Source organism: Mauremys mutica, chromosome 4 (assembly GCF_020497125.1).
Source record: "Mauremys mutica isolate MM-2020 ecotype Southern chromosome 4, ASM2049712v1, whole genome shotgun sequence".
In the NCBI taxonomy this organism is placed as follows: Eukaryota; Metazoa; Chordata; order Testudines; family Geoemydidae; genus Mauremys; species Mauremys mutica.
Window position 1 is genome coordinate 41505936 of NC_059075.1, and position 19294 is coordinate 41525229.

Sequence of the window (19294 nt, forward strand, 5' to 3'; positions counted from 1 at the left end):
GGGGTGGGACAGCCTGGGGCCCCGCTGCTGCTGGGGGTGAGGTGGCCCAGGATTCCGCCAACCCTGCTGCTGGGGAAAGTTTTGCAGCCTTACCCTTAATATATATAGGACTGTGAATGGTTCTGTGCAGAAACCTGCTTCCTGCCAGGCCCACTCTCCCCTCCACTTCCTCCCTGCATGGCAAGTTACTCACCACTAGTGCCTCGGCAAAGTACTGTGCAGTTTCCTCCCTAAAGTTGTTTCCTGCGGAGGAGAAGCATGTGTTAACAGAGCCCAAAGGTCTCCTTTATGACATTGTACTATGTCTGGGAGAACCTCCTGGGCTGGCTGGAATGGTATCCCATAATGATGAAGAACAAATAGGGTTGAAAGAGTTTACCTCCCCCACTTTCTCTTCTTTTGACCTTCTTACTAGTGTTGTCTTAGGACCCACAGAGCACTCAGACATTGCCTAGCTGAGGGCCATACCTAAATTGCTCAAAGGTGGCTGTAGTTTAGAGGTGCTCTATGTATACAGGGCCAGATCCTTATCTTCAGGGCAGGCTCTAACTTTTTGAGCACCGCCCTGCCGTAACACCCTCCCACCCCACGAGCGCCGCGTCGCCAAACCCCCCCCAGCGCCGCGCTGCCCAACCCCCCACCCCCGAGCGCCACCCGAAGCCCCCCCGAGCGCTGCGCCGCCCGAAGCCCCTGCCCCCCGAGTGCCACGCCGCCCGAAGCCCCGCCCCCCCGAGCGCCGTGCTGCCGAAACAAAAACAAACAAAAAAACCCCTCCAGTGCTGCCCCGCCAAACAAAAAAAAAACAACCCCCCGAGCACTGCCCCACCCCAAGGTGCCGCCCCAAGCACATGCTTGGCCAGCTGGTGCCTGGAGCCGGTCCTGCTTATCTTGGTATAAATATAAGTATGAATCTAGACTTCAATGCAGTTACTCTGGATTTACACCAGAGTACATATACATGAGAGCAGAATCTTGCCCATGGTCTATAACGTGCTTTCAGGATGAGAAGAGCTATAGAAGTGAAAATATTATCATATCAAACTCCTACTCCACCACCTTCCTATACTGCATGGACCCACCTGAGAGCTGAACAGCCCGGAGACTAGAAATATTATCTAGGAACATCCTGGAGATGGCTTCCGCTCCTTCTGTGCCTATGTGGTTATTGGAGACGTTCTGAAAGGGAAGTATCAAGCATATGAAAGGAAACACCCCCCCAGAATGGAGCTGTTTTAGTGTTGTTTGTGGCTGAATGTGCAAGAAAGGCCAAGAAAATCCAAGACCAGCAGGACAGAGGCACTAGTCAGGCAGGGTCACTCCAAGACAGTAATTAAAACCAGAGGTTTCCTTCTTTTTTGATACTTGTATGTGATACCTCGGCTCCTTCATAATAGGAGCAAAACTCCAGAGCCAACAACTTCACTGAGGTCTTGGTCTTCAATGAACCAGCAGTTACTTTGTCAAATATCTTCTTTGACGCAACACAAAGCCCAAGGCCTTAAAAAATCCATTCCATATGCCCCCAATTTTGGATACAGGAAATATTACTCAGGTCATATATAAAAAAGTAATTTTGTATTCCTCTCTTAGTCTGTTCAGAAGGGCTTCCACATACCCTGTTGGAGCATGAAAGTCTCCGATACAGAACATTTTCTCCATTGGCTATGTTTATGAGAAAGAAGGTCATCATTTTGGGTGTTTCTGTAAATTAACTAAATAATTCCATAGCTCTGGTGAGCCCATCATGCTCTCACTATTTTGCTTTTCTGCGGCTTATACTTTTTAAACTAGAGGGGCACAAAAATTATGACATTCATAATGTGAATTTTTGTGTGAGGAGGCAATTAGAACTTGGAAACTAATTAACTGATTTTCTTGAAACTCAGAAAATTCAAAATTTCCTCAGATATTTTGTGCAGAAAATCTGAGGCAGATCCTATTGTTTTATATTAAAAATGTAGTGTATGATTTGGTATAGCGCAAGGTAGGGATACGAGACCTGAAATATCAGTGGTCTGACCCAATAAGGAAGGATACTGGATGAGATGACTAATGGTGGGAGCTTGTACGTCTCCTATGTTGCCATGTTCCAGTGTGTTAGAACTAGGAGGAAAATTGAATACCAGTTCTTGAATGTAGCAGTTCTCTCGCAGCATCTGTACCAGACACGTGACTCCTTCAGCCAGGATCCAGTTATCTTCCAGCTCCAGATGAGTGATGGTTGTGTTGGACTAAAACAGCCCAAACAAGACAGAGAGAGACAGAGAATTGCTGGAACGTTAGTGAAATGGGCAGTGTCCTTGGTGTAATTTACACAGTCCCTGTATACCTCCCATATAAGGCAGTGCAGGAACTGTGCCTAACATAACTATGGTCAGTGAAAAAGGGCAGAGCTGGGGCTGAGGGTATTGGGACATGAAAGAGACTTGGTTAAGTGGTGTAGCTTCCAAGTGACTCACACTCTGCACTGCTATTATGGGAGAACCAGTTTAATTCCCAGTCTCAGTCTTAGGCTCCCTGGGCCTGCCCAGTGGTTAGCAGAGAAACAGGCTTAGGGTATCAATCTTGCTATCTTACTCCTTGGGCCTGTAAGGGGTAGAAGTGCTGGAAAATCAGGCCCTGCAGGGGCTTGTAGAACCCTTCTACAGTCTGCAAAGAGGTTGGAAGGTTAGTGGCTGCAACAGCTTTGATAAATTAAATTGATAAATTAATAAGTCACCAGGGTCAGATGGTATTCATCCAAGAGTTCTGAAGGAACTCAAATATGAAATTTCAGAACTACTAACTGTGATATGTTTCAGAGTAGCAGCCGTGTTAGTCTGTATCCGCAAAAAGAACAGGAGTACTCGTGGCACCTTAAAGACTAACAAATTTATTTTAGCATGAGCTTTCGTGAGCTGCAGCTCACTTCTTCGGATGCATAGAATGGAACACACAGACAGGGGATATTTATACATACAGAGAACATGAAAAGGTGGAAGTATGCATACCAACAGGCAGAGTCTAATCAATTGAGATGAGCTATCGTCAGCAGGAGGAAAAAAAAACTTTAGCTCATCTCAATTGATTAGACTCTGCCTGTTGGTATGCATACTTCCACCTTTTCATGTTCTCTGTATGTATAAATATCCCCTGTCTGTGTGTTCCATTCTATGCATCCGAAGAAGTGAGCTGCAGCTCACGAAAGCTCATGCTAAAATAAATTTGTTAGTCTTTAAGGTGCCACAAGTACTCCTGTTCTTTTAACTGTGATATGTAACCTATCATTTAAATTGGGTTCTGTACCAGATGACTGGAGGATAGCTAATGGCACACCAATTTTTTAAAAAAGGCTCCAGAGGCGATCCTGGCAATTACAGGCCAATAAGCCTAACTTCTATACCAGGAAAAATGGTTGAAACTATAGTAAAGAACAGAATGATCAGACACACAGATGAACATGATTTCTTGGGAAAGAGTCAACATGGCTTTTGTAAAGGGAAATCATGCCTCACCAATCTATTAGAATTCTTTGAGGGGGTCAGCAAACATGTAGACAAGGGTGATCCAGTGGATATAGTGTACTTAGACTTTCAGAAAGCCTTTGACAAGGTCCCTCACCAAAGGCTCTTAAGCACAGTAAGATGTCATGGGATAAGAAGGAAGGTCCTCTCATGGATCAGTAGCTGGTTAAAAGATAGGAAACAAATGGTAGGAATAAATGGTCAGTTTTCAGAATGGAGAGAGGTAAGTAGTGGTGTCCTCCAGGGGTCTGTACTGGGACCAGTACTGTTCAACATATTTATAAATGATCTGGAAAAACGGGTAAACTGTGAGGTGGCAAAATTTGCAGATGGTACAAAATTACTCAAGATAATTAAGTCTAAAGCAGAGCTACAAAGGGATCTCACAAAACTGGATGACTGGGCAACAAAATGGCAGATGAAATTCAATGTTGATAAATACAAAGTAATGCACATTGGAAAACATAATACAAAATAATGGGCTCTAAAAATTAGCAATTACCACTCAAGAAAGAGATCTTGAAGTCATTGTGGATAGTTCTTTGAAAACATCCGCTCAAAATGCAGCAGCAGTCAAAAAAGTTAACATAATGTTAGGAACCATTAGGAAAGGGATAGATGATAAGACAGAAAACATCATAATGCCATTATATAAATCCATGGTAAGCTCACATCTTGAATAGTGCATGCAGATCTGGTTGTCCCATCTCAAAAATATATGTTAGAATTTGAAAAGGTACAGAGAAGGGCAAGAAAAATGATTATGGGTATGGAACAGCTGCCATATGCGGAGAGATTAAAAAGACTGGAACTTTTCAGCTTGGAAAAGAGATGACTAAGAGAGGATATGATAGAGGTCTATAAAATCTTGACTGTTGTGGAGAAAGTGAATAAAAAAATGTTATTTACTCCTTCATATAACACAAGAAATTTCAGGGGTCACCCAATGAAATTAATAGGCAGCTGGTTTAAAACAAACAACAGAAAGCACTTCTCTACACAATGCATAGTCAACCTATGGAACTCATTGCCTGGGGATGTTGTAAAGGCCAAAACTATAACAGGTTCAAAAAAGACCTAGATAAGTTCATGGAGGATAGGTCCATCAATAGCTATTAGCGAGGATGGTCAGAAATGCAATACCATGCTCTGAGTGCCTCTAGCCTCTGACTGCCAGAAGCTGGGAATGGATGACAGGGGATGGATCACTTGATGATTGCCTGTTCTGTTTATTCCCTCTGACACACCTGGCATTGGCCACTGTAGGAAGACAGGATACTGAGCTAGATGGACCATTGGTCTGACCCAGTATGGTGGTTCTTATGTTCTGTGTAGAGGGTTAGAAATGGTGGGGTTTCTCAGGGCTCCTACAAGGATAAAGTAGATTTACCCACCCCTCCCCCCCCCACACTAAATAATAGCCTCCAAAATTTGGAGAGGCCCAGTATGCCTGTTGGCTTTGAGTTGACACAACTTCTTCCACCCTTGATCAGGTACTCACCACCAGTGCGATGGCAATGGCTTTGGCACCCTGGGGTCCTAGACCATGATGGTTCAGGTTCATATAAGGCTCCTCCATGTTCCGAAGGAAGTAAGACACAGGCACCACCCCCACCAGTTTGCAAGCTTCTAGATATAGCTCTGCACCCTTCATGGTTGCAAAGGACCTCTCAGGATCTACAGAAATAAAGGGGGCTTGTGAGCAGTGTACTCAGTATCCCGTCTCTCTTCCCCCCCTCACTGCAGCTATTTCTTCACCTGCAGAGGGAACTGGTTGATTCCTTGCTGAGGTCCATAGGTTACTTCATGAGGAAGGGCTGGAAGGCATGAGCCTAGCAACCCCCCAGAAGAGTCAAGCTAGTAAGAATCTCTGTGCATTTCTCCCTTTTGCTCAGTGCTGGCCTTGCAATTTGATGGAAGGAGAGATTAGGATCATGTGAGAAGTTCTCTCCCCCTCAACTGTGATGATGGGGTAGACTGGGACAGCCCAAGAGTTGCCAGGCTTTCAGGGAGCCAAGAAGCCACTTGTGCTTTTTGTGTTCATGAGACCCTCACTCAGCATGTGTTCAGATTCATGAATCAAATTCAACCTTTCAGTCAACAGACCACGCAAGATTCATAGGCTGGGCTTTTTGTGGCTGGCCTATGTCTAATTTTGCCTTGTTGAGTTAAGCTGAGGGCAAATGGAGTCCACAGGATAAGAATAAGGACATCTCTGCTCTTAAGGACATCTGTTTCTGGGACAACTTATCCTGAACCCACTCCTTCTATGTTTGACTGTCAGAAACATGCTTTGGTTTCTAATATCTAACTTCAGAAACCTGGAATGTGACTAAATCATTCCAGGTCTAAACAAGCACTTCTGACATGAGGCAAGGAAGCCTTATTTTATTTATCGTAACTGAAGCCTGTGGCAGATGTTGCCAGAGGAGGCTGGTCAACCCTCAGCATGTTGGCTTACAAATGGCAGAAAGAAACTCTGCGTTCTCATCATCTTGGCCACTGGAAGTTGCTGACACAGCTGCAGTAGAACAGACCAGGACAGCTGCTGGCTGCATTTCCGTAAAAACCTGTCATTTGGACTTTCTTCATCAAACCCAGTATTTAGCGGTTGGATTCTCTGTATTGCTACATTTATGCAATGGTTTAACCTCAACACAAACTCCACTCTAGTTAAAGTACTTTTGCCAGTTATATTTGAGGACTCTCCCAAACATCTCCTTTACTTATAGTCTTCTGGGTATTAATTTTCTTTCTTTCTCTTTTCAATTTATAGTACATTAACAAAGTGCCGATCCTAGGCTCCAGACATCTTTGCCATATATAAAATGTGAGCAGAGTTTGATTAACCAGACATTTACTAGCTACAGGGCTAAACCCACTAGCTAGAGAATGATACTAAAGATAAGAGGGGCTCCACCAGAATGGTCTAGAGACAGAGCCCTTGGTTAGAAGTCCATCCTTTTCCTACCCATACTGCTGGAAAACGGGAAGGGTGCTGGGATTCCTATTAGAGCAGTGTCCTTGGTCCCTGCTCAGGGACTCCACTTCTTATATTAATCTCTTGTTAAAAGGTGCTGCACTGACTGTGAAGGAAAGGGTTTAGTTGAAAGTGTGGCCAGCAAATGCTCACCTTCAATCTCCAGGTCTGTGTCAGAACTATCTGCTCTCGTCTTTTCCTCTGCTGGGCTGTTGGATTGGTCAGCAAGCAACAGGAATTCCACAGACAGGCTGCCCTCAGACATCTCCTCATTCTGGTCTGGAATGAAACTGATCTGCTTCATTCTGTGAATGCAAACTTAAAGCATATGCAACATCCCACAAGACACTGCAGAGAGAACCTTTTTCTCCCTTCACTGAATCGCAGGGCCCCTTTAAAAATGTTTCAGGTACTTTCTTCCCCAGCCCCAAATCTATGTGCATCCCTCCACTGCACTATACTTACTTGGAAGCTGTCACCGGTGTATGGATGTTCTCACTTGAGCAGTTGGAGGTGCCTGGACTCCCAATGGCTTGGCATCTTTTAGAGCAAACTCTCTAATAAGCCAGAAGCCCAAGTTTATGAAGGGCTATTTGTTTTCTCACGCTAGTCCTTTACTGATTCTGGTGACCTGCTTCTTCCCTCTCCCTGATTTCTGAAACCACCAGTCACTGGCAATCAGATCCTCCCACCCCCTGTCTCCCAAACCTTCTGTTAACCCTCAAGCCAAAACTATGCCAGTTACTTTAAACTTTTCTTTCCCGGGTGGCTTTCTCTCAGCTTGCATGCTGCCTTTGCTATCAGTCTGAGAGGGCTTTGTTGTGTACTTCAAGTAAGGCAGAGGAGAAATGGTTTGAATGACACTGTACACCAGGACTGAGCTGTCACTGAGGAGCAAGACTTGTAATCAGATCCCAGCGGATGTGATACAGCCTCTCTCACCCCCAATTCATAATTTATTTTACAATTAGGGCAAAAGAAAGATTAGAAAACTACCCTATGGGGGGAATAAAATGATACAACAGCCAAGAAGAGTAATGTCACCACACCCAATCCTGGCTGACAAGTGGAGGGAAAAGTAGTATTACTATTTATCTTTCTCGTTTTTCACTGTTACCCCTTTGCTGCCTTTTCCTCTGGCTTCTTACTTTCCTTTACTGACTGGTTATTGACCTGTAATTTTGTCCCCTTCTCATTCAATATTAAAGCTTGACATGGAATCCACAGCTTAGCTGTCCAGCCACAGATGTATGTAAGAGGATGACTGTCAGCTGGGGCAGGTGACAGCATCTCACTCACTCCGTTAGCCTCCAGTCCCGACCTTCCCACCTAAGACCCAGGCACTTTTGCCAGACTTTGCTTGTTCAAATGAGTCATTTGCTAACTTTGTTTTTTAAAAGGAGGAGAAGGGGACAAAGAAAGAAAAAAGTATCTCTAAACTCTGTATAAACAACTCAAAAGACACCTCAAACACAAGTGACTAGGTGGAGACATACAATAGTTTATCTTGTGACTTTTCATTGTTATTATTTGTATTGTGGCAGTGCCCAGAGGCCCTCTCAGGATCAGAGATCCATTGTATTGGACATAATGATAAAGATAAAACCCCAGCTCTGAGGAATTTAAATTCTCCTTTTGTAACACTAATTCTTACAGATTCCCACCACCCTATGACATCCCTTGTTGTTTTGTGTCCAACATAGCACCCAATACTGTGCCACCTAAGTAATTCCTGTGAAGTAGGGGCCCCCGATTTGAGTTCCTTGGGGCTTTTGTCTGTGAAAAGCCATGCACACCTGTGGCGCTGTAGAAGTTAGTGGTATATCTACAGCGCTGTTCAAGAAAAGCAAAGGCAAGGGTTTTTAAAAGTGTAACATTTTATAAAATTATATTATTATGGACTAAATATATTAATATCTTCATTGTTAAAGAGACAAGGCGGGTGAGGTAATATCTTCTATTGGACCAACTTCTGCTGGTGAAAAAGTCAAGCTTTCAAGTATGCAGAGCTCTTCTTCAGATCTGGTGGAACAGATTGTTTAGCATAAGTATTATTATTATTAAAGTAAATGTAGTGAAAGATGCCAAGTTGACGGTTCTGGAGATTCAGGTCCTTTATTTATCCAGACTACTGGTACTGCTAGGGTAGCATTATGGCAAACATCCCCCTGACACACAAACTGTCCTTATCAGTGTACTTCAGCCATAGTGGTAAGAGGAGATTTCAGTTTCTGTGGCTTGGAGTGAGACAGGGTAGATGGTGAATTCAGCCATCTTGCAGGTGCTTTCTTTTACATGTCCTCAATACCGCCACCTGTTCTATCCTAGACCCATCCCTTTTGTTTGTTATCTCTTTAAATTGTGCCACATGGACATTAGACAAGTGAAAAGAGTAATTCATACTTAAATGGTAAGATGTCTGGGGCAGTGTAGTGAGGCAGAGTGTCCTCCCACTGATCCAGAGGGGGAAGGGGCTACCGCTAACCCATCACTGACAGGGACCGTCTTTTTGTTCTGTTTGTACAGCACCTAGCACAATGGGGTCCTGGTCCATGACTGGAGCTTCTAGGCACTAGGAGGATACAAATAAATAAATAAATAAATAATATACAGAATTTACTAAAAGATTTACTGGTATCACTACATGGTGAGAAGGCCTTTGAGAAAGTAGAGTGACCTTTCCTAAAAACACTACTACCAACAATGGGCAATATAAACACTTGGATAAGTGACTCTCTCTCCACTAGGATAAAAGTTAATGAGGTATACGCCAAATAATTTAATCTACAAAGAAGAACCAGACAAGGTTGTCCTCAATTCCCCTTTTTGTTCACTCTCTTTGTTGAAATTAGGAATTGGTATTTTAAAACATGAAATTATATAATTTAGTTACTTTTATTTCTATTACCCGCAATAAAGCAACATACAAAGTACAAAAGTTGTAACAGATGGTAAAAGAACAAAACTATAATCTAGTTTTCAATGCTACTTTAAATGCACAGAGCTAGGAGGCACAAACAACTATTTCAGTATACTGAATATTGATATTTTGGAAAAGCAACTGTAGTAGGTGATCACATATAGTAATATTCAGTTATGTAGAATTAAGAGTTATCTGAAAATAATTAAATTAGCAAGCAATTAACATACTTGTTAAATTATCAAAATGAAAGATTTCATGATTTTTAGGTAAATAGTTACCTCAAGCTTTTGTCAGAAGAAGTACGGTATCTTCCAAAATGGAACATTGCTCTTTTCTAGTATTTTATTCAAACTAATCAAATGGAACATAGAATTGTGTGATATGCAGTACAATCTATGATTTATGTTCTGTAAGAAATTAATTATAGGAGGAGCCTATACAGGAGATATGGGCTCCACCTAAACCAAAGTGGAACCAGACTGCTGGCGCTAAACATTAAAAAGGTTGTAGAGCAGTTTTTAAACTAGGAGATGGGGGAAAGCCGACTGCTGCAGAGGAGCGTGTGGATCGGACACAGACTTCTCTTAGGGGAGAGTCGGATGATAGAGAATCTCCAGGTTATAGTCAGGAGCAGAGGACTGAAAAGTATAATGTAAGGGCCGGATCAGATGATAAACAGTCACATAAAAAAGAATCTGGCACATCAGAAAAAGGCAGGCTAATAATCAGGGACAAGTTTTTAAAGTGCTTGTACACAAATGCCAGAAGTCTAAATAATAAGATGGGTGAATTAGAGTGCCTTGTGATAAAGGAGGATATAGATATAATAGGCATCACAGAAACCTGGTGGACTGAGAGCAACCAATGGGACACAATCATTCCGGGGTACAAAATATATCGGAAGGACAGAACAGGTCGTGCAGGGGGAGGAGTGGCACTATATGTGAAAGAAAGTGTAGATTCAAATTAAGTAAAAATCGTAAGCGAATCCACATGTTCCATAGAGTCTCTATGGATAGAAATTTCATGCTCTAGTAAAAATATAACATTAGGGATCTATTATCGACCACCTGACCAGGACAGTAATAGTGATGATGAAATGCTAAGGGAAATTAGAGAGGCTATCAAAATTAAGAACCCAATAATAGTGGGGGATTTCAATTATCCCCATATTGACTGGGAACATTTCACTTCAGGACGAAATGCAGAGATAAAATTTCTTGATACTTTAAATGACTGCTTCATGGAGCAGCTGGTACGGGAACCCACAAGAGGAGAGGTGACTCTAGATTTAATCCTGAGTGGAGCGCAGGAGCTGGTCCAAGAGGTAACTATAGCAGGACTGCTTGGGAATAGTGACCATAATACAATAGCATTCAACATCCCTGTGGTGGGAAGAACACAACTGCCCAACACTGTGGCATTTAATTTCAAAAGGGGGAACTATACAAAAATGAGGGGGTTAGTTAGACAAAAGTTAAAAGGTACAGTGACTAAAGTGAAATCCCTGCAAGTTGCATGGGCCCTTTTTAAAGACACCATAATAGAGGCCCAACTTCAATGTATACCCCAAATTAAGAAAAACAGTAAAAGAACTAAAAAAGAGCCACCGTGGCTTAACAACCATGTAAAAGAAGCAGTGAGAGATAAAAAGACTTCCTTTAAAAAGTGAAGTCAAATCCTAGTGAGGCAAATAGAAAGGAGCACAAACACTGCCAACTTAAATGCAAGAGTGTAATAAGAAAAGCCAAAGAGGAGTTTGAAGAACGGCTAGCCAAAAACTCCAAAGGTAATAACAAAATGTTTTTTAAGTACATCAGAAGCAGGAAGCCTGCTAAACAACCAGTGGGGCCCCTTGATGATCAAAATACAAAAGGAGTGCTTAAAGACGATAAAGTCATTGCGGAGAAACTAAATGGATTCTTTGCTTCAGTCTTCACAGCTGAGGATGTTAGGGAGATTCCCAAACCTGAGCTGGCTTTTGTAGGTGACAAATCTGAGGAACTGTCACAGATTGAAGTGTCACTAGAGGAGGTTTTGGAATTAATTGATAAACTCAACATTAACAAGTCACCGGGACCAGATGGCATTCACCCAAGAGTTCTGAAAGAACTCAAATGTGAAGTTGCGGAACTATTAACTAAGGTTTGTAACCTGTCCTTTAAATCGGCTTCGGTACCCAATGACTGGAAGTTAGCTAATGTAACGCCAATATTTAAAAAGGGCTCTAGGGGTGATCCCGGCAATTACAGACCAGTAAGTCTAACGTCGGTACCGGGCAAATTAGTTGAAACAATAGTAAAGAATAAAATTGTCAGACACATAGATAAACATAAACTCTTGAGCAATAGTCAACATGGTTTCTGTAAAGGGAAATCGTGTCTTACTAATCTATTAGAATTCTTTGAAGGGGTCAACAAACATGTGGACAAGGGAGATCTGGTGGACATAGTGTACTTGGATTTCCAGAAAGCCTTTGACAAGGTTCCTCACCAAAGGCTCTTACATAAATTAAGCTGTCATGGGATAAAAGGGAAGGTCCTTTCATGGATTGAGAACTGGTTAAAGGACAGGGAACAAAGGGTAGGAATTAATGGTAAATTCTCAGAATGGAGAGGGGTAACTGGTGGTGTTCCCCAAGGGTCAGTCCTCGGACCAATCCTATTCAATTTATTCATAAATGATCTGGAGAAAGGGGTAAACAGTGAGGTGGCCAAGTTTGCAGATGATACTAAACTTCTCAAGATAGTTAAGACCAAAGCAGATTGTGAAGAACTTCAAAAAGATCTCACAAAACTAAGTGATTGGGCAACAAAATGGCAAATGAAATTTAATGTGGATAAATGTAAAGTAATGCACATTGGCAAAAATAACCCCAACTATACATACAACATGATGGGGGCTAACCTAGCTACAACAAGTCAGGAAAAAGATCTTGGCGTCATCGTGGATAGTTCTCTGAAGATGTCCACGCAGTGTGCAGAGGCGGTCAAAAAAGCAAATAGGATGTTAGGAATCATTAAAAAGGGGATAGAGAATAAGACTGAGAATATATTATTGCCCTTATATAAATCCATGGTACGCCCACATCTCGAATACTGTGTACAGATGTGGTCTCCTCACCTCAAAAGATATTCTAGCACTAGAAAAGGTTCAGAAAAGGGCAACTAAAATGATTAGGGGTTTAGAGAGGGTCCCATACGAGGAAAGATTAAAGAGGCTAGGACTCTTCAGCTTGGAAAAGAGAAGACTAAGGGGGGACATGATAGAGGTATATAAAATCATGAGTGATGTTGAGAAAGTGGATAAGGAAAAGTTATTTACTTATTCCCATAATACAAGAACTAGGGGTCACCAAATGAAATTAATAGGCAGCAGGTTTAAAACAAATAAAAGGAAGTTCTTCTTCACGCAGCGCACAGTCAGCTTGTGGAACTCCTTACCTGAGGAGGTTGTGAAGGCTAGGACTATAACAATGTTTAAAAGGGGACTGGATAAATTCATGGTGGCTAAGTCCATAAATGGCTATTAGCCAGGATGGGTAAGAATGGTGTCCCTAGCCTCTGTTCGTCAGAGGATGGAGATGGATGGCAGGAGAGAGATCACTTGATCATTGCCTGTTAGATTCACTCCCTCTGGGGCACCTGGCATTGGCCACTGTCGGTAGACAGATACTGGGCTAGATGGACCTTTGGTCTGACCCGGTACGGCCTTTCTTATGTTCTTATGTTCTTATGTTAATGAATTCAGTGATATATGAGGCTATAAAATTAGTTATACTAAATCTGAAATATTAAATATAGTGGAGAAGAACCTATTATTTAAAAAGTACAAGATACATTTGAGTTTTTATGATCCAAACAAATAAAGTATTTAGGAGTCAATATTTCTCTTAATCTTACTTGGCAAATTGAAAATAATTTTCCTCATATTAATTCAAAACTGAAAAATTATTTCCTGGATTGGAAAAAACTACAATTGTCTTAGCTTGGCCATAAAGCAGAAGTAAAAATGAATTCGTTACTAAAGCTTCATTTGCCATTTCAGGCCCTACCAGAGGGATACGAAAAATAACTCTAGAGGCAATTCAAACAAAAATTATTAACTTTGTATGGGACAGTAAACTCCTAACTTTAAATGAGAAAATGCTTTATAGAGCAGATCTGCAAGGGGGATTGGTAGTACCAAATTTACTAAAATATTGGACGGCTCAATTAAAATCACTATCAGCCTAGCACACTGTATGGAACTCAAACAGGATTTTAAATATAAATGTAGTGCATTGTTTTTTGTACCCCAAAAATTTAGACATACACAACAGGGAAACAATATATAACATCACTTGGATATGGAATGTGACACAGATAAGAAGTAGCCTCTTCCCCTTCCTGCTTACACTCATCAGAAACAATCCAAAATTTTAACCAGAGTTATCAAATCCAATGTATACTGTATGTCAGGAAAAAGTGGCTGGGTATTCTGTAATGATAAAACTATGTAAATAAATATGATCAAAGAACTGATGAGGAATATTAATATAACAGTTGGGCTTATTGCAACTAGAGCATTATATCAAAGCCCATGTAAGAAGCTCATATCTCAGAAGAGGATAGAAACACTAATTACAGGAAAGACCACCTTAGAGGGCCAGATCTCTGTATGGTACAATGAATTGTTACTGATGGACCTGGAAAGCAAGACTACCTTTATGGGAAAAGATCTAAAAATTGATATAACTTTGCAACAATGGGAAAATATCCTGAGAAAGGTCAGAACTTCATCTGTCTGTGTAACAACTAAGGACAATTATTGCAAAATACTTTATCAATGATATCTCACTCCATTGAAGCTAAAGGAAATATATAAAAAAGGAAGTCATAAATGCTGGAGAGGATTTGGAGGAATATGGACCGTTCCGCATGTTATGGTGGGAATGTCTTGATATAATAATATTTTGAACACAAAACCAGCAAATAAAAATTTCAAAATAATTAAAGTTAGGCTACCCACAGAACTCATAGTGATTTTATTATGTTACAGTCCAAAGGAGACTATTGATTTGGGGAAGGACCTTTGAACCTTGGGTGCATAAACACTGGAATCTCAAGTAGGAGTACAGAGGTTATTTTACACCTATATTTAGCTCTGGTGCCAGCACTGCTGGAATATTGAGTCCTGTTTTGGTGTCCATACTTCAAGAAACATGTTGATGAATTGGAGAGGGTTCAGAGAAGAGCCCAAGAATGATTAAAGGATTGGAAAACATGCCATATAGTGATAAATTCAAACAACTCAATCTATTTAGCTTAACAAAGAGAAGGCTAAGGAGTGCCTTGATCGTGGTCTGCAAGTACCTACCTGGAGAACAAATATTTAATAACGGTCTCTTTAATCTAGCAGACAAACAAGATCCAATGGCTGGAAATTGAAACCAGACAAATTCAGACTGGAAATAAAGTGTAAGTTTGTAACAGTGAGGGTAATTATACACTGGAACAATTTACCAAGGGTTGTGGTAAATTCTCTGTCACTGCTAATTTTTAAAGCAAGATTGACTGTTTTTCTAAAAGATCTGCTTTAGTTGAGACAGGAATTATTTTGGGAATTTCTATGTCCTGTGTAAGGAGGTCAGATTAGATTATCACAGTGGACCTTTCCGGCCTTAGAATCTGTGTATCTATGAATAACACAATTAATACTAGCACCAGATGCATGATAGTTCACTTTTAGAAAAGTACAGATCCCCCAACATTAGTGTATAGGAAATAAAGTATGTAAAATGCTTCCAGTGGAAAAAAATGACAGACAGCCTTACAGCAGGATCAAGTCGATTTTAAAATATATAGTTACTGTTTTTTGAATTTGAACAGAATAAATACACAGATAATTATAAGATGTTGACCAAACACAAAGTGAACTTTTAAAAGTCACAAATACCGTTTATGAGTAAGATTTGTTTAATATCTGTATGGAATGTTTATGTGTGTTAGTATGAATGCTTGGCACTTCCGTAATTATTTAATCTTGGTTTATAGTAACAATAGCTCAATTACTTGTACATTTTAAATAAAGTGAATTTTTACAATAATTAAGTTATAAAGCCAAAACTTCATTATACTATGGCCAAAAATCATCCAAGTGTGAGTCTTACTGAAGAAATTAAATATGAGCAACTATAGTCAGCTAGGAATTTGGGTCATAATACTACAAAGGGATACAGACCTTAGTGCTTCAGAGTATAAGCAACAGGAGGGTCAGAAAAGTATTTTGTCCCCTCATCCCTGCCATATCACATTCAGTGACAGCAACTGCATAACTAGAGCCTAATCCTGCAAGATGCTGAGCACCCTACATAAGAACATAAGTTATTGAAGTCAATGGTAGTTGAGGGTGCTCAGTACCTCCTAAGACCTAGCTCTTCCCCTGACCTATTTTAGAGCTTATTTTCCTCTGAAAGATCAGACCTTGACCACAGCTGTTAGCAAGATCCCAGACTAGATAGGCCATTGGTTTGCTCCAATATGGCAGCTCCTATGTTTTGACCTAAATGTATACGCACTATATATCCCGGTTTACTTCATTAGGCTCCAGATTTTTACCAATGGCTGCCTAATTGCTCAGTTTGGGTGGGGAGTGAGAGTCGTACATGTATATGGAGCCCTCTTATAGCAGTGGTAACACCTGTAGGGGTTCTGGTGGTTTTCCTTATTTTTAAAACAATTTATTAACTAAAAATCCCACCTTCATCCTCCTCAGAGTCAGAAAACTCATGCTCCATGGTGCGTGTCCTTGTCACCACACTGAAACTGCTGCTTGTTACTTTGCTTTTTCTCCTCTGCAAATTAGTAGTTTACAGTCATCTCTGTCTGACACCCTCACACAAAACCCCTGTCACAGCCACTCGACTCTAATTACAGAACCTCCAGGAGCAAGGGTGTCATCTATACGATTTGTAATCTTGATTTATACTGTTTCTGAAAAGGAAGGTCACATTTCCCAGTCACTGGGGCTGCCAGGGTTGTGTAGGAAGTTTTTGCAAGGCCCCTCTTTCATTTCTTCTCAAGCATTCCATGACCTCATCTAGACATTATGACTCAAGATAGATTAAATTTACAATGAGATATCCTGCAGTCATATTACATCAGTCTTTGGGTGCATCAGATCCCACTAAATAGGATCAGAACCGGTCAGCATTTGGGTAAGTGTTTCAGAAAGTGGTGCTAATGAGCTGGTAAGGAGTGCTCACCCCTCAGAGTTACTAGTGAATCAATGTCCCAGCCCGGTACATTTTCAGATGAGAAATTCAGTCATGACCATTTGTAGTCTTTAAAGAACTCTCAGCACTTTTTGCAAAAGTTGGTTTATTAGTCCCCATATCCAGAACAGATTCCAACTTGAGTAATTGCATCTTGCCTACTGTATATAGATGTGCTCTGTAAAGATAGAAACACCTAAAAGTGCCCCAAACCCAGGTATTTATTATTTATCCAAGCAATCTTAACTGATACCAAAAGTGAGGCTCCATTCAATTGTCAAAGGAATTGGATCAGTGCTTTTTATTTATTTATTTATTTACAGTGTTAAGGGACCACTCAAAAGGCTGACAAAAATCATTTTCTTAACAAAGGAGGCTTTTTTGATAAAGGTGGAGAACTATACTCAGTACATTTAGGGGCATTCTTCCTCTACAGGAGGTAGCCCAATAAAGATAGTTTCTCATAGAGGTTTCACAGTGTATATAGCACACACAGATTGCTAAGTGCTATATAGATATAAAGAAAAAGTCCCTGCCCCAAAGAACTGGGTATCTTAGACACTTTGGTAGTTTTGTTTACCCATATTTTACATAAATCTCTCAACCATTCCAGTTGTCAGAGTTCAAACAGGGTTATACTTTGGTGCAGAAGAGTAAAATGTTGCATAAGCCAATGGAAGTTTTGACCTTGAAATGTAGGCCCATTGTATGTTCTGATTTTGTTTGTGAATAATTTTTCTAGTGCAGGCATTACAATTCTGGTAGCTCAGACATTTGTTTGCTTGTGGTACTAATTAATATTCCTTGTGATACTAGTTAACAGTCCTCACATGTTTCAGTGTGATTGTCCCAATGTTGGTTGGTTCTTGGATACTATATCTCTTCTCTCAAAGATCAACTTTGTTTTAAAAATGCCCAAGTAATTATCATTTGCTGTTTCAATAGCCTGCTGCTCTGGGCTATTAGTAACATCACCTTCCATTTCTGTAGCTGAACAAAGAGGAATAGTCCAGTAGTTAGGATACTAGCCTAAGACTTATGAGACCTCAGTTCAGTTATCTGCTCTGTCACAGACTTCTTGTATGACCTTAGACAAGTCACTTTGTCTGTGCCTCACCTGTAAAATAGGGATAATAGTAAGGTCCCTTCCTCACAGCAGTGTTGTGATAAATACAGGAAAGACTGTGAGGTGTTGAGATGGTAATGAGGGCCATATAAGTACCTTAGATAGACTAATGCATGGTAAATTTTGCTCTGTGGTTTTGAAACAAAATTATTTTGAAAATACTCTACAGATCACCAATCGTTTTGTTTTATGGACCATCTTGCAGCAGTCAGTGCAGGTTCTGTTAACAACATGTCAGCAATGTCCATTTTGACTAGAGGTTTGAGTTGTTTTTGATGGAGATATGATTAATGTGCTCATCAGCAGGTGATGGGTTTGGTTTTAAGGGATGTTTGGAGATAGTCAGCAGATTTAGTCTTTCCAGTTCTGTGTATTACTACTTGTGTATAAGTAGACAAATTAGAGGATTGGGCCAAAAGAAATATGATGAGGTTCAACAAGGACAAGTGCAGAGTCCTGCACTTAGGACGGAAGAATCCCATGCACTGCTACAAACTAGGGACCGAATGGCTGGGCAGCAGTTCTGCAGAAAAGGACCTAGGGGTTACGGTGGACGAAAAGCTGAATATGAGTCAACAGTGTGCCCTTGTTGCCAAGAAGGCTAATGGCATTTTGGGTTGTATAAGTAGGGGCATTTCCAGCAGATCGAGGGATGTGATCATTCCCCTCTACTCAGCACTGGTGAGGCCTCATTTGGAGTACTGTGTCCAGTTTTGGGCCCCACACTACAAGAAGGATGTGGATAAATTGGAGAGAGTCCAGCGGAGGGCAACAAAAATGATTAGGGGGCTGGAGCACATGACTTATGAGGAGAGGCTGAGGGAACTGGGATTGTTTAGTCTGCAGAAGAGAAGAATGAGGGGGGATTTGATAGCTGCTTTCAACTACCTGAAAGGGGGTTCCAAAGAGGATGGATCTAGACTGTTCTCAGTGGTAGAAGATGACAGAACAAGGAGTAATGGTCTCAAGCTGCAGAGGGGGAGGTTTAGGTTGGATATTAGGAAAAACTTTTTCACTAGTAGGGTGGTGAAGAACTGGAATGGGTTACCTAGGGAGGTGGTGGAATCTCCTTCCTTAGAGGTTTTTAAGGTCAGGCTTGACAAAGCCCTGGCTGGGATGATTTAGTTGGGTTTGGTCCTGCTTTGAGCAGGAGGTTGGACTAGATGACCTCCTGAGGTCCCTTCCAACCCTGAGATTCTATGATTCTATGACATCAAGAGCATACTTGGAGTAACAGGGCATATTGATACTCAATTTTATCTGACAGTTTGGTTTCAGATTTTTAACATGGTCATAATGATGAATGTAGCAAAATGTTCAAACTCTTCTCTTCCAGATGAAACTATCAGGTTTCAATATGTGACAGGCTTCAACTTCCATGGGCTACAATCTGATCATGACTAGCTGGGTCTGTTTGATTCTATATAGCTCTGAGTTTAGAGGGCTTCAGTCAGTCTTCTATTAAAGGAAGGGTTGAAGGACAACATGCTCATATGTTCATCAAGGC

The 19294-nt window shown here is 41.0% G+C and overlaps 2 protein-coding genes across 13 annotated transcripts in view; one reads left to right on the forward strand and one right to left on the reverse strand.

The window, feature by feature from the left end:
• Positions 1 to 16459, reverse strand: part of LRRC74A (leucine rich repeat containing 74A) — a 35603-nt gene extending 19144 nt beyond the window's left edge. For 3 of the 6 annotated variants that reach the window (XM_045012148.1, XM_045012150.1, XM_045012149.1), the window contains exons 1-6: positions 16148 to 16459; positions 6637 to 6801; positions 5005 to 5180; positions 2124 to 2231; positions 1080 to 1176; positions 194 to 243 (exon numbers count right to left, since the gene is read on the reverse strand). In XM_045012148.1, the coding sequence (XP_044868083.1) occupies positions 194 to 243; positions 1080 to 1176; positions 2124 to 2231; positions 5005 to 5180; positions 6637 to 6801; positions 16148 to 16184 (633 nt within the window). In that variant the 5' untranslated portion in view covers positions 16185 to 16459. The remainder of the gene's footprint in view (positions 1 to 193; positions 244 to 1079; positions 1177 to 2123; positions 2232 to 5004; positions 5181 to 6636; positions 6802 to 16147) is intronic. The other 3 variants (XM_045012151.1, XM_045012153.1, XM_045012152.1) reach the window with 3 other exon arrangements.
• Positions 1 to 19294, forward strand: part of ANGEL1 (angel homolog 1) — a 351420-nt gene that overhangs the window by 314820 nt on the left and 17306 nt on the right. Inside the window, exon 1 of one of the 7 annotated variants that reach the window (XM_045012143.1) lies at positions 16513 to 16604. The exons of the other annotated variants lie outside the window; for them this stretch is intronic. The gene's annotated coding sequence lies outside the window, so the exon portion shown is untranslated. Of the gene's footprint in view, positions 1 to 16512; positions 16605 to 19294 lie in introns of those variants that run through there. 7 annotated transcript variants of the gene reach the window in all.